The 14333-nt window shown below is 42.3% G+C and overlaps 1 protein-coding gene across 1 annotated transcript in view; it reads left to right on the forward strand.

The window, feature by feature from the left end:
* The window catches only part of TGFBI (transforming growth factor beta induced), a 198124-nt gene extending 189095 nt beyond the window's left edge, over positions 1–9029 (forward strand). Inside the window, exon 17 of the mRNA XM_068277429.1 lies at positions 7920–9029. Within this exon, the coding sequence (XP_068133530.1) occupies positions 7920–7960 (41 nt within the window). The 3' untranslated portion in view covers positions 7961–9029. The remainder of the gene's footprint in view (positions 1–7919) is intronic.
* Positions 9030–14333: the final 5304 nt, after the last annotated feature.

The following is a 14333-nucleotide window of genomic DNA, read 5'->3' on the forward strand; positions in this document are numbered from 1 at the left end:
CGGTTTAGGGCCCCTAAAATGCCAGAGCAGTATAGGAACCCCACAAATGACCCCATTTTAGAAAGAAGACACCCCAAGGTACTCAATTAGGAGTATGGTGAGTTCATAGAAGATTTAGCTTTTTGTCACAAGTTAGCGGAAAATGATTTTTATTGGGTTTTGTTTACCAAGTGTCATTTTCCACTAACTTGTGACAAAAAAAAAATCTTCTATGAACTCACCATACTCCTAACGGAATACCTTAGGATGTCCTCTTTGTAAAATGGGGTCATTTGTGGGGTTCCTATACTGTCCTGGCATTTTAGGGGCCCTAAACCGTGAGGAGTAGTCTTGAAACCAAACTTCTCAAAATGTCCTGTGAAATGCTAACGGTACTCATTGGACTCTGGGCCCCTTAGCGCAGTTAGGATGCAAAAAAGTGCCACACATGTGGTACCGCCGTACTCAGGAGAAGTAGTATTATGTGTTTTGGGGTGTATTTTTACACATACCCATATTGGGTGGGAGAAATATCTCTGTAAATTGACAATTGTGTGTAAAGAAATCAAAAAATTGTCATTTACAGAGGTATTTCTCCCACCCAATATGGGTATGTGTAAAAATACACCCCAAAACACATTGTACTACTTCTCCCGAGTACGGCGATACCACATGTGTGGCCCTTTTTTGCACCCTAACTGCGCTAAGGGGCCCAGAGTCCAATGAGTACCTTTAGCATTTCACAGGTCATTTTGAAACATTTGGTTTCAAGACTACTCCTCACGGTTTAGGGCCCCTAAAATGCCAGAGCAGTATAGGAACCCCACAAATGACCCCATTTTACAAAGAGGACATCCCAAGGTATTCCGTTAGGAGTATGGTGAGTTCATAGAAGATTTTATTTTTTGTCACAAGTTAGCGGAAAATGACACTTGGTAAAAAAAACCAATAACAATCATTTTCCGCTAACTTGTGACAAAAAGTAAAATCTTCTATGAACTCACCATACTCCTAATTGAGTACCTTGGGGTGTCTTCTTTCTAAAATGGGGTCATTTGTGGGGTTCCTATACTGCCCTGGCATTTTAGGGGCCCTAAACCGTGAGGAGTAGTCTTGAAACCAAATTTCTCAAAATGATCTGTGAAATGCTAACGGTACTCATTGGACTCTGGGCCCCTTAGCGCAGTTAGGATGCAAAAAAGTGCCACACATGTGGTACCGCCGTACTCAGGAGAAGTAGTATTATGTGTTTTGGGGTGTATTTTTACACATACCCATATTGGGTGGGAGAAATATCTCTGTAAATTGACAATTGTGTGTAAAGAAATCAAAAAAATGTCATTTACAGAGAGATTTCTCCCACCCAATATGGGTATGTGTAAAAATACACCCCAAAACACATTGTACTACTTCTCCCGAGTACGGCGATACCACATGTGTGGCACTTTTTTGCACCCTAACTGCGCTAAGGGGCCCAGAGTCCAATGAGTACCTTTAGCATTTCACAGGTCATTTTGAAACATTTGGTTTCAAGACTACTCCTCACGGTTTAGGGCCCCTAAAATGCCAGAGCAGTATAGGAACCCCACAAATGACCCCATTTTACAAAGAGGACATCCCAAGGTATTCCGTTAGGAGTATGGTGAGTTCATAGAAGATTTTATTTTTTGTCACAAGTTAGCGGAAAATGACACTTGGTAAAAAAAACCCAATAACAATCATTTTCCGCTAACTTGTGACAAAAAGTAAAATCTTCTATGAACTCACCATACTCCTAATTGAGTACCTTGGGGTGTCTTCTTTGTAAAATGGGGTCATTTGTGGGGTTCCTATACTGCCCTGGCATTTTAGGGGCCCTAAACCGTGAGGAGTAGTCTTGAAACCAAATGTCTCAAAATGACCTGTGAAATCCTAAAGGTACTCATTGGACTTTGGGCCCCTTAGCGCAGTTAGGGTGCAAAAAAGTGCCACACATGTGGTATCGCCGTACTCAGGAGAAGTAGTACAATGTGTTTTGGGGTGTATTTTTATACATACCCATGCTGAGTGGGAGAAATAACTCTGTAAATGGACAATTGTGTGTAAAAAAATCAAAAAATTGTCATTTGCAGAGATATTTCTCCCACCCAGCATGGGTATGTGTAAAAATACACCCCAAAACACATTGTACTACTTCTCCCGAGTATAGCGATACCATATGTGTGACACTTTTTTGCAGCCAAACTGCGCTAAGAGGCCCACAGTGCAATGACTACTTTTAGGCTTTACAGGGGTGCTTACAATTCCGCACCCCCCAAAATGCCAGGACAGTAAACACACCCCATAAATGACCCCATTTTGAAAAATAGACACTTCAAGGTATTCATTGAGGGGCATGTTGAGTCCATGGCAGATTTCATTTTTTTTTGTTACAAGTTAGCAGAAATGGAAACCTTTTTTTTTTTTTTTTTTGTGACAAACTGTCATTTTCCGCTAACTTGTGACAAAAAATAAAATCTTCTATGAACTCACTATGCCTCTCAGTGAATACTTTGGGATGTCTTCTTTCCAAAATGGGGTTATTTGTGGGGTATTTATACTATCCTGGAATTTTAGCACCTCATGAAACATGACAGGTAGTCAGGAAAGTCAGAGATGCTTAAAAATGGGAAAATTCACTTTTTGCACCATAGTTTGTAAACGCTATAACTTTTACCCAAACCAATAAATATACACTGAATGGGTTTTTTTTCATCAAAAACATGTTTGTCCACATTTTTCGCGCTGCATGTATACAGAAATTTTACTTTATTTGAAAAATGTCAGCACAGAAAGTTAAAAAAATCATTTTTTTGCCAAAATTCATGTCTTTTTTGATGAATATAATAAAAAGTAAAACTCGCAGCAGCAATCAAATAGCATCAAAAGAAAGCTGTATTAGTGAGAAGAAAAGGAGCCAAAATTCATTTAGGTGGTAGGTTGTATGAGCGAGCAATAAACCGTTAAAGCTGCAGTGGTCTGAATGGAAAAAACAGCGCTGGTCCTTAAGGGGGGGTAAAGGCTGAGTCCTCAAGTGGTTAATTGTTGTGGGACAGTATTTTTGTTTAATCAGTGTATTTATGGGGGCTTGATGTGGATATATATTTAATAAAAGCTGATTTTGGTATACTTTAGAAGGCTTGCATGACCTTAATATCCTGTTTTAATAATGCCCTATCATTACCCCTGCAGATTTCTCAGAGTCTGACTTCATAATAGCCAAACTCCACAAGCCATTTTCTGACTCCCTCTGCCGAAATCAGAGGTTTAGCTACTTGAACCCTGGAGCCGCTTAAACCCCTTTGTGGTGCACCACCATTGCTATCTTTACTACTATCTGCTTTTTACCCTTGATGTTAGCCAGAGTACAGCTTTATAGTAGCAAAGCTCTAGTGCCTCCAGCTCCCAATCTATATACTCTGTGTCACTATAGCCACAATCCTCCAACCTGCAGTCAGATCTTTACTGTTTTTCATTTTCTGGCTTCATGTCACAGTTTTTACTGCTAATGGCATCTACAAAAGACAAAGGCATTTATCTGCCAGCCCCAGCACATGTACAGTAAATATGTAAATGCATTGTTTTCTTTTCAAAAATAGTGGTCCACATACTTTTAGGCCGTCCTAGCAGCATAGGACATTAACTTCCATAGAGCACTATAAGGATTTCAGGATTGTTGCATTACGGTAATGTCAGATCTGCGGAGCTTACCTCCGCTGCAACGGCCAGTAGCATGTCTGTAACTTCCGGGTCGGCTGGCCGCGTTGCTGGAGATGACGTCAGCAGCTCCTCAGCTGGGCTGCACTCGCATGACACACAGGCGCAGAGAGAGGGTGGACACACACGCTGTCAGTGTCGCACCTCTTATGCACTTAAGAAGCGTGTCAGCTGACAGTCGGTCAGCTGATCCGCATGGCTCCACCTCCGGATCCGGATTGGTGGAGCAGGTTAGGGGTGTGTTGTCCAGGTTACCCGGGCTTTTAAAGCGCTGTTCTGACACTTGCTCACTGTCTGCTCTAGCTAACACTTCGCAGTGAAGGCTTCAGACCTTAGTCTGGTGGCTGGAAAGTGTAATGGTTAAGGGCTCTGCCTCTGACATGGGAGACCAGGGTTCGAATCTCGGCTCTGCCTGTTCAGTAAGCCAGCACCTATTCAGTAGGAGACCTTAGGCAAGTCTCCCTAACACTGCTACTGCCTATAGAGCGCGTCCTAGTGGCTGCAGCTCTGGCGCTTTGAGTCCGCCAGGAGAAAAGCGCTATATAAGTGTTTGTCTTTGTCTTTTTAGTCAGTCCGTGTGTGGCTTGAACCGACAGGACCCCGGGGATTCCATACTAGCTCAGTTTATTATTGTTGATATATTGTGTTTAACTTCTGTCTGTTATCTGACTTCTCTTTGCCTAACGATTCTGTACATCTGCCAATCTAATCTGTTGCCGACCCCTGCCTGAACACTTACTCTGATTTTGCCTTACGATTTTGTACCTCTGCCTATCTGATCTGTTGCCGACCTCTGCCTGTATACTCTCTCATATCTTGCCTACCGAATTTGTACTTCACCAATCAGATCTGATGCCGACCTGTTTTGTCTGACCATTCTCTTATCTGTATTGCAGTGTCAGTTCTGCCTTCACTGACACTGTCTATATTATACGGCGTCTCCCTTAAGGGAGTCTCTGATATCTGTCTGTCTGCTAGTGTCCTCACACACTAGCAGATCGTTACAGGTACTTTCTGGGTAATTGCATTTATCTCACAATATCAGAAGGAAGAAGCAGCCCCAGTCATGTGACCTGCCAGTTTTGGTCAGAAAAGGTGTTTACTTTTTTGTTAGTTGGGGATAAAGTGTTGCAATCAAACAATGGTGGCTACTAGGGATGGGACGAATCCACAATTTCTTCGAATCCGAATCCGGATCCGAATCTAAAAAGGTTCTCGAATATCGAATCCCGAATCTAACGAATCCTGCACATACGAATTGTGCGATCCGTGGTATAGTTGCCCGCAGTATAGGTAGCGAGGTAAAGGTGCCTTCAGTATAGCTAGCTAGGTATGGGTGCCTTCAATATTGGTAGCTTTCAGTATAGGTAGCAAGGTATATGGGCCTTCAGTATAGGTAGAAAGGTATATGGGCCTTCAGTATAGGTAGCAGGGTATATAGGCCTTCAGTATAGGTAGCAGGGTATATGTGCCTTCAGTATAGGTAGCAGGGTATATGTGCCTTCAGTATAGGTAGCAGGGTATATGGGCCTTCAGTATAGGTAGCAGGGTATATGGGCCTTCAGTATAGGTAGCAGGGTATAAGGGCCTTCAGTATAGATAGCAGGGTATATGTGCCTTCAGTATAGGTAGCAGGGTATATAGGCCTTCAGTATAGGTAGCAAGGTATATGTGCCTTCAGTATAGGTAGCAGGGTATATGGGCCTTCAGTATAGGTAGCAGGGTATATGGGCCTTCAGTATAGGTAGCAGAGTATATGGGCCTTCAGTATAGGTAGCAGGGTATATAGGCCTTCAGTATAGGTAGCAGGGTATAGGGGCCTTCAGTATAGGTAGCAGGGTATATGGGCCTTCAGTATAGGTAGCAGGGTATATAGAGGCCTTAAGTATAGGTAGGTATGTAGGTAGGTATAGGGGCCTTTAGGTAGGTAAAGGGACCTTCAGTATAGGTAGCAGGGTATAGGGCCTTCAGTATAGGTAACAGGGTATATAGAGGCCTTAAGTATAGGTAGGTATGTAGGTAGGTATAGGGGCCTTTAGGTAGGTAAAGGGACCTTCAGTATAGGTAGCAGGGTATAGGGCCTTAAGTATAGGTAGGTATGTAGGTAGGTAGGTATAGGGGCCTTTAGGTAGGTAGGTATAGGGGCCTTTAGGTAGGTAGGTAGGTACGTATAGGGGGCCTTTAGGTAGGTATAGTGGCCTGTAGGTAGGTAGGTAAGTATAGTGGCCGGTAGGTAGGTAGGTATAGTGTCCTGTAGGTAGGTAGGTAGTTAAAGGGACCTTCAGTATATGTAGCAGGGTATAGGGCCTTAAGTATATGTAGGTAGGTAGGTATAGGGGCCTTTAGGTAGGTAGGTATAGGGGCCTTTAGGTAGGTAGGCACGTATAGGGGGCCTTTAAGTAGGTAGGTAGGTATAGAGGCCTGTAGGTAGGTATAGGGGCCTTTAGGTAGGTAGGTAGGTAAGTATAGGGTCCTTTAGGTAGGTAGGTAGGTATAGGGGCCTTTAGGTAGGTAGGTAGGTAGGTACGTATAGGGGGCCTTTAGGTAGGTATAGTGGCCTGTAGGTAGGTAGGTAGGTATAGTGGCCGGTAGGTAGGTAGGTATAGTGTCCTGTAGGTAGGTAGGTAGTTAAAGGGACCTTCAGTATAGGTAGCAGGGTATAAGGCCTTAAGTATAGGTAGGTATGTAGGTAGGTAGGTATAGGGGACTTTAGGTAGGTAGGTATAGGGGCCTTTAGGTAGGTAGGCACGTATAGGGGGCCTTTAGGTAGGTAGGTATAGAGGCCTTTAGGTAGGTATAGGGGCCTTTAGGTAGGTAGGTACATATAGGGGGCCTTTAGGTAGGTATAGGGGCCTGTAGGTAGGTAGGTATAGTGGTAGGTAGGTAGTATAGGGGGCCTTTAGGTAGGTATAGGGGCCTGTAGGTAGGTAGGTATAGTGCCCGGTAGGTAGGTAGGTACGTATAGGGGGCCTTTAGGTAGGTATAGTGGCAGGTAGGTAGGTAAAGTGGTAGGTAGGTAGGTGTCGCTCCCCCCCGTGCCTCCTCCGCTCACCCCCATGGCCTCCTCCGTCCCCCGTGCCTCCTCGCTCACCCCTGCATAAGTATCAACTCACATGTCCAGTGGAGCGCAGACAGAGCGGCAGACCTCGTCCTTACTTCTCGGTTCCCTCTAGTGGCCGGACCGGCTTTTACTGATGACGTCATTGTAAAAGCCGTCACTAGAGGGAACCAGGAAGTCAGCGAGAGGTCTGCCGCTCTGTCTGCGCTCCACTGGACGGGTGAGTTGATACAAAGTATGCGGGCGGCCGGGCGGAGGAGGCGCGGGGCGGTCGGAAGAGGCGCGGGTCGGAGGAGGACGAGTGCGAGCGGCGGATGCGCGGCGATGCAGCGTCGGGATTCGGCGGATTCGTAAAGTGGAAAATGGCGTCGGGATTCGAATTCACGAATCTCGAATATTTCCCAATATTCGAGGGATTCGTGGATTCGCCGGATTCGTCGTCCCATCTCTAGTGGCTACCCTTATTTTTTTTTAGAATTAAAAGTAGAAGTAGTATTTGAAGAGGCACCAGGGTAGAGTAAAATATTTTTCCAACGGAGGTGCTTTTGCTTGCTGAGACTCCAAAAACAGTGCTTCTATTGTAACCTGATGAAGCAGGTATGGACCCATGAAACGCATTGCTAATTTTGGAGTTACGGATAAAGAGAATTTTTCTGCTGATAATTGACTGCTTGGGGAGTTAAGTCCACACTATCTCCCTTCTAAAACTGTTTTAAATATTTGACTGTATTCTAGCACTCTGTTCAACTACTTATTATACAAATTCAAGTCCACCCTTGGTGGCGGGGTGTTACCCCGCTATCCGTCTCCTGCCTACAAAGAGCGACTTTTTAACCCGAGTGGGGTCAGGTACAATGTCACTACCTGCCATTACAAGGATTGCCTTAGTGGTAACCCACCTTTGTGAGTACCTATCTTTCATTATTTACAAAATACACCATCTGATACTAACTTATTACACTATCAAGGGCTCTCAATTAGCTATCATTTTTGTATTTTTCAATTACATTTTTTATCTGGGTTATTTAGTTTAAGAGGCTCAGGCAGCCCATGAGTCTCTGTTTAGGGGTTGCAGTTTATATGACATACTGCTGTTATGTCTTTTAAACATATGTGATTACTAAGGCCATTTCCTTCTCTCTTTCAGCACCTGCATATTCCCGAATAGTGTCAAGAATGAAACAATAGAAATAAATGTGTTGAGGTGACAACCAAGATGCAGTTTTTGCCATTCGTGCCTTCTTGTGCCTCCTTGTTTTTAATAAGACAGATCACATTTTGTGACATTATAAAATGATTTCATGTGTTGTAACAGTTATCCTTGTTTGTGGCTTGTGTTCCAGAAACACATGATCTAAGAAAAAAGCTTTGTTAAACAAAATGTTTTTTTTTCCTGGGATGACATTCACTTCCTGTACTGCAGCCAAGATATCTTAAGTGAACAAGTACCACCTATTGCGAAAGATATTTTCTGTACAATCATTATTTTTATTTTAATAGCCTGAAGATATGTGAAACCGCATATTAGTGCTTGGGATCTAAATGTTCTTTTTACCTATCAGAAAGGCTTTCATGTATATACTGTATGTATAAATACTGGCCTTGATTCTAAACTGTGACTGCCTCCTCCGAGTCCTCCATGCTGTTCTGAGCAGCTTAATATAGTTGCTGCTTGTCAATAAACTTACTGGCAGCTAGTAGAGTAGATTAAGATCAGCCCTGCAAAAATTCATAAGTAAAGTAAGATTATACAAACAAATAAACATTAGAGCATTTAAGTGAAAATGCTGCATTCTGTAATCTGACCATCAATGTGTACACACTAGGATACTGTTTAATTTCCATGAAAACTCCATTAGTTTTTTAAACCGTATATTAAGGTAACACGGTGACTGTAATAGTGTGTATGCATGTATGTAGTAGGAGTTAAGGTTTTAATTTGTTAAGAAATAAAATAATGTCACTTTAGATCAGTTTCTACCAGATGTTTATGGCACTGCCACACATAAATCATTGCAGTTGCATTGATATGGGTTGATTTGTCAGTATAGTCATGTATGCACATTCAATTACTGTCTCCATTACGAATCATTTTGGTGATCATTTCGATGACAGTTCTGGTACTAAATGCTGTATACTGACTACAGCCAAGCCACATTTTGTGCTGATTCCAATCAGGTAACCTATTTTTTTTCTGAATTTACAGTTTGCCTTAAAGAGAACCCGAGGTGGGTTTGAAGAATATTATCTGCATACAGAGGCTGGATCTGCCTATCCAGCCCAGCCTCTGTTGCTATCCCAAACCCCACTAAGGTCCCCCTGCACTCTGCAATCCCTCATAAATCACAGCCGTGCTGTGAGGCTGTGTTTACATCTGTAGTGTCAGTCTCAGCTGCTCCCCCGCCTCCTGCATAGCTCCGGTCCCTGCCCCCATCCCTTCCCTCCAATCAGCAGGGAGGGAAGGGATGCAGGCGGTGACTGGAGTTCTGCAAGAGGAGGGGAGAGCAGCAGACTGACATTATAGAGATAAACACAGCCAGCTCTGACAAGCTGTTTGTCAGCAGCGTGGCTGTGATTTATGAGGGATTGCAGAGTGCAGGGGGACCTTACGGGGGTTTGGGATAGCAACAGAGGCTGGGCTGTATAGGCAGATCCAGCCTCTGTATGCAGATAATATTCTTTAAACACACCTCGGGTTCTCTTTAAGTTTTGCTTTAAATGATCACTTGATGTGAGGTTAAAAGGGTAAGAAGCACATGTACTATACCATATATGCAGTACATTTCATGAGATACAGTATAGACAGTGCTGACATCAAAGGTGGGTGGTTGCAGTGATTCATTTAAGTTCTTTAGTGCCTTAGCTTCTGTTTTTCTCATATCTGAAAAATAAATTAGGTTATATAATTGTAAAAAAATGCAACATGACATAAACAAGTAAAAAAATTGTATCTTTTAATTGAAAATATTAAAGCAGGCCAAACTCATGTTTATATTTAATTTTAAGCAATAATACAAACTTTGAGGATAGGAAGAGTAATCAGGAGTATGAATATTACAGTGGATGAACATGATGATAATTAGAAAACTTTCGCTTTTACTGTACAAAAAAAAATTTTTTTTTGGTTCTGGCTAAAAAGTTAAACATTCATTTTTGAATTCTATTTGCTGTATTACTGTGATAGCGGGAATACAAACAGTTTTTTTTGTTTTTTTTGTTCTTTCTGTATATTTTATACTGTATATGTGCTCTACCCTATGTCATTTAATGCATTTTTAGCGTAAGGAGAATCAGGATACCTATTTGTGTAGTGGAAATTTTTCTTGATAGTTAATATGAATGTACTTTATCCTTGACTTTCAACCAGTTGTGTTGAAATTATTGTGATAACTATTGACATGACAAAGTATCAATCCCAGTCATCCATTGTTCACAAAATACAAAAAAATAAACACATTTAAACATATTTTTTTTTTCTCTTCATGGATTACATCTGGATAGCTATTAAAATGAACTTTGTCTTCTATGGAGGAAAAAACATCTCTTTTAAAATTACAGCAACTTAAAAGCGTGTACCCACTTGCAATTAATGTAAACCAAAACAGTAATTCAAGATCCATTTAAGCACCCTTTTCAAGTGTTTCCAGGTGACTCTTAACATCTGCTGACCAGGAAATCTGGAAAACAGTGCCAAATCACTATTGCTATATACTGTCACAAGTGCCACGGCTCACACCTGCTCATTGACTTCCCTTCTCTCTCCATATAGCACAACATTATTGCAAGTGTGTATGGACATTTTCTCTTTCTGATTCTATATGAGATGGAGCTACAAGGACAGGGGTTACAGTTAAGTGGTCTCTGTAAAGAATCAACTCAGGTTTGCTAAAAAATGTCATTCAGACATTTTTCTAAGCTATGAACTCACTTTAAATTTGTCTCTGCTTAATTGATAATGTGTGATAATCTCATCCAGACATCTAGAGTGTACATATGTGTCCCCCAACATGATGAGAAAGTATTACTAAAATTTGACCTCTATTGGACCTGTGAACACTTGTATAATCCCCGCTGCTGCGCCCCCCCCCCCCCCCCCCCCTCACACCCCGGCTCTCTATGCTGCGGGCGTCTGTCCTGGGTACACCTATCCCTGTCTACCTATGCTGCGGCCACCTAATACTGGCTACACCTATCCCTGGCTACCTATGCTGCGGCCACCTACTACTGAGTACACCTAGTCCTGGCTAACTATGCTGCAGCCACCTATCCTGGCTACACCTATCTCTGGCTACTGATGCTGCGGCCACCTATTCTGCCTACACTTATCTCTGGTTACCTATGCTGCGGCCACTTACTACTGGCTACACCTATCCCTGGCTAACTATGCTGAGGCAACCTACTACTGGGTACACCTATGACTAGCTACCTATGCTGCCGCCACCTACTACTGGGGTGGGCCGTGGGGGGCACATTATTTAATGTAAGGGGGGGACCCGGGTCCAAATAATTGTATAATACCGTATAACATAATACCGTCATACCGTGGTATTTTTCTGATGGTTATCATACCGTGGAATTTCATACCGTTGCTATCCTAGTCCAGAGGTTTACCTCAACCTCTTTGATCTCATCATTCCATCGCTGTGACCCACTAAACATATTAAATAAGCATTGTTAAATATATGTTCTTGTGGTCATGCTCCTGTCCGTGCAAGAGTATGGCAGCACAAGTATGCCAAACGTGTTGCACCTGCGCAGTGTGGCCATTCTAGTACACAGATGAAAGCACGGTTGGGAAACAGAGGGGAAGTAGAGGGTACCAGAGAGCAGAGGTGGGGTAAAGGAAGATTGGAGAAGCCTCTGAATCATCCAGAAGCTTCCCTCTACTGAGGTACGTATGTAACTTTTCATTTTGTCATTCTCAGTTTTAATGGCACAGTTTTCAATATTAAATAATGCGTCTTCCAAATAATCCCCCACAACTAGGAATTCCAGCTGGGAGGTGTCAGCAGCAATGATGTTTTTTCTTTAAAACCACATTAGCTTAAAACCTGCCACAATGCCAACATGTCAAAAAGGTGGCAATGTAATTTGGGTGCTGGGGATAGCTGCTAGTAGAAAATAGGTAATATTTCCAGTATTCTACTAATGGTCAATGGGTAATACGACAGAAGAATATTGGTAATTTTTATCAATATTTTTCTATCGTTAACCTAACCATATTCTCACTTAAACCCACCCCTCTACTGGTGTTTAACCCTAATGCCCCACCACCACCACCACAATGACCAAGAATATCCGCTTCGTATTTGCCACTAAAAATCTCCTCTGCTGACAACACCGGCACCCAAATTACCCCTGGGCACCTCTATAGTGGTGTAACCCGATTTATCCTTAGCATTCAGCCCCGGCTGAGAGGAAACCAACAGACACTGACTCAGATGCGAATATCAAGGTTTTATTTGTGACCTCAACAATGGTCACTGGTAACATCCTCAACCAGTAACACTTTTAACACAAATTTATATTTCCCTTGCACATCACAGGTCAAAAATACAATCTTCTCCTCTTTACAGCCGGTGCACCGGTAAAAGCTGCGGAATAAAAGGTCAGGTTACGTTAAACACTTTCACAAATTAAATGGAGTTACAACAGATTTTATGTTCTTACAATCATCAACCACTTTTCAATACAACACTTTTGAACACAGTACCATATGCTGAGGTATATGGGCTTGCATAAGGACCGGTCTACTGAGAAACTTCAGTTCCTATTCAGTCTCAGTCCCTTGCTGCCAAGTCCAAGCTATGATGCTCAGCAAAAACGTAGGGTGTTAGTGGTTCTCTTTATTATGGTACTGAAGCAACTTGCACAGTTCTTTTGGTTGGTATATGGCTCCAATATTATTTCCACATGCTCTTCCGATGCAGCCCCACTGTGCCATTCTCTCCACTGGTTACCCATTACCCAGAGGATCCAGTTCAAACTCCTGACTCTAACATACAAAGCCCTCCACGAGTTGTCTCCTCCATACATCTCCTCACTAATCTCAAGATATTGTCCCTCCCGCAACCTTCGCTCCTCCCAAGAAATTCTCCTGGCCTCTAAGCTGATCACCTCCTCTCATGCTCGCATCCAGGACTTTACACGAGCATCATCCCTTATCTGGAACTCTCTTCCACAGCCTGTACGTCATGCTCCACACCTGGACATCTTCAAACGCACTCTTAAAACACACCTTTTCATACAAGCTTATAACATTCTATAGCCCTTATTTACTTCTCTGTCACAATGTAATCAGAGGCAAAGAATCACTGCCTCATCCATCCTCCACCCCCTTACCTAGGGTGTCCCCCACAACCCATTAGATTGTAAGCTTGCAAGGGCAGGGTCATCCTCCTAATGTTTACTGTTCTTGTAACAATATTTGTGTTGCTTGGAACTCTGCTGTACATTTGTTAGTTGTATCTATGTTCCCCTTGTCGTCCTATTGTGCTTTGTAAAGCGCTGCGGAATATGTTGGCGCTATATAAATAAATAATAATAATAATAATAACACTGTTACTCAGAAATTCTCAGATTCTGACTCTATCTACTGTACTTCTCAAATTACTGTATTTCTCACACACTACTTTCTTTTATATGGGTTCCCAAAATAATAAACTAATATATCAGCCTAATAACCAGACCAATAGCGGTTATTGATTTTTATGCCCCTACAAAACGGCTCTGTTTACCATTGGTACCATATCATTTACGTTGGCGTATATTTGCACTGTCTGTCTCTATTACCTGACACTGGATTCTGTATTTTGCATATATTTGTTCACTTGGTTAGCGAAGGCTTGTTTCTAAAATTGGGCAGAGTATTCTTTCATTTTTAATTTTTTTGCTTGCATAGTATTATAATAAGTTTTTTTATGCGAACCATTGGCAATGTCAGTCTCCTATACTGTATAGCGGTAACTGTTATGCAGGTTACAAGATTCAATTTACTTAATTTGATTTAATCAATTATTGACATACATTTAACCTTGTCCATTTATGAACCTAGCATCCTCTGGTATAGCATTTTTATGTCTGTTTTTTTCCATAGTGGATCTCCAACTTTGATTGCCTGATCAAGCGGGCTGTTGACCCGTGAAACGTGTTGCATACCTGGAGAGCTTATAATAAATGTTACTGTTATTTTATAACGACTCATTGGCTGGTCATTATATACCTGAGGGTGGTGTCCACCTACCCCCCTCCTTTTAAACAGTTTTTAATTATTTTATTCTATTTGGCGCCTCTGTTACTACCATTTATCTACTGATCTAGTCCACCCTGGGTGGAGGGGTGCATCCCCATTTTTTCCTGTCTACAGAGAGCGACTTCTTACTACCTGAGTGGGGTCAGGTCATAATTCTCCCCACCTGCACTTCCAGTGGTTGCCTTTGAGGTAACCCAGCCTTTTGAGTATATCACTTTTTACTCTTACTATACTCTATTCACCTCGACATGCTACACCATATTGGGCTCTCGCTTTTCACTTTTTGTATCTTCCTAAGCCTGATACAAA

Source organism: Hyperolius riggenbachi, chromosome 3 (assembly GCF_040937935.1).
Source record: "Hyperolius riggenbachi isolate aHypRig1 chromosome 3, aHypRig1.pri, whole genome shotgun sequence".
Classification (NCBI taxonomy): Eukaryota; Metazoa; Chordata; class Amphibia; order Anura; family Hyperoliidae; genus Hyperolius; species Hyperolius riggenbachi.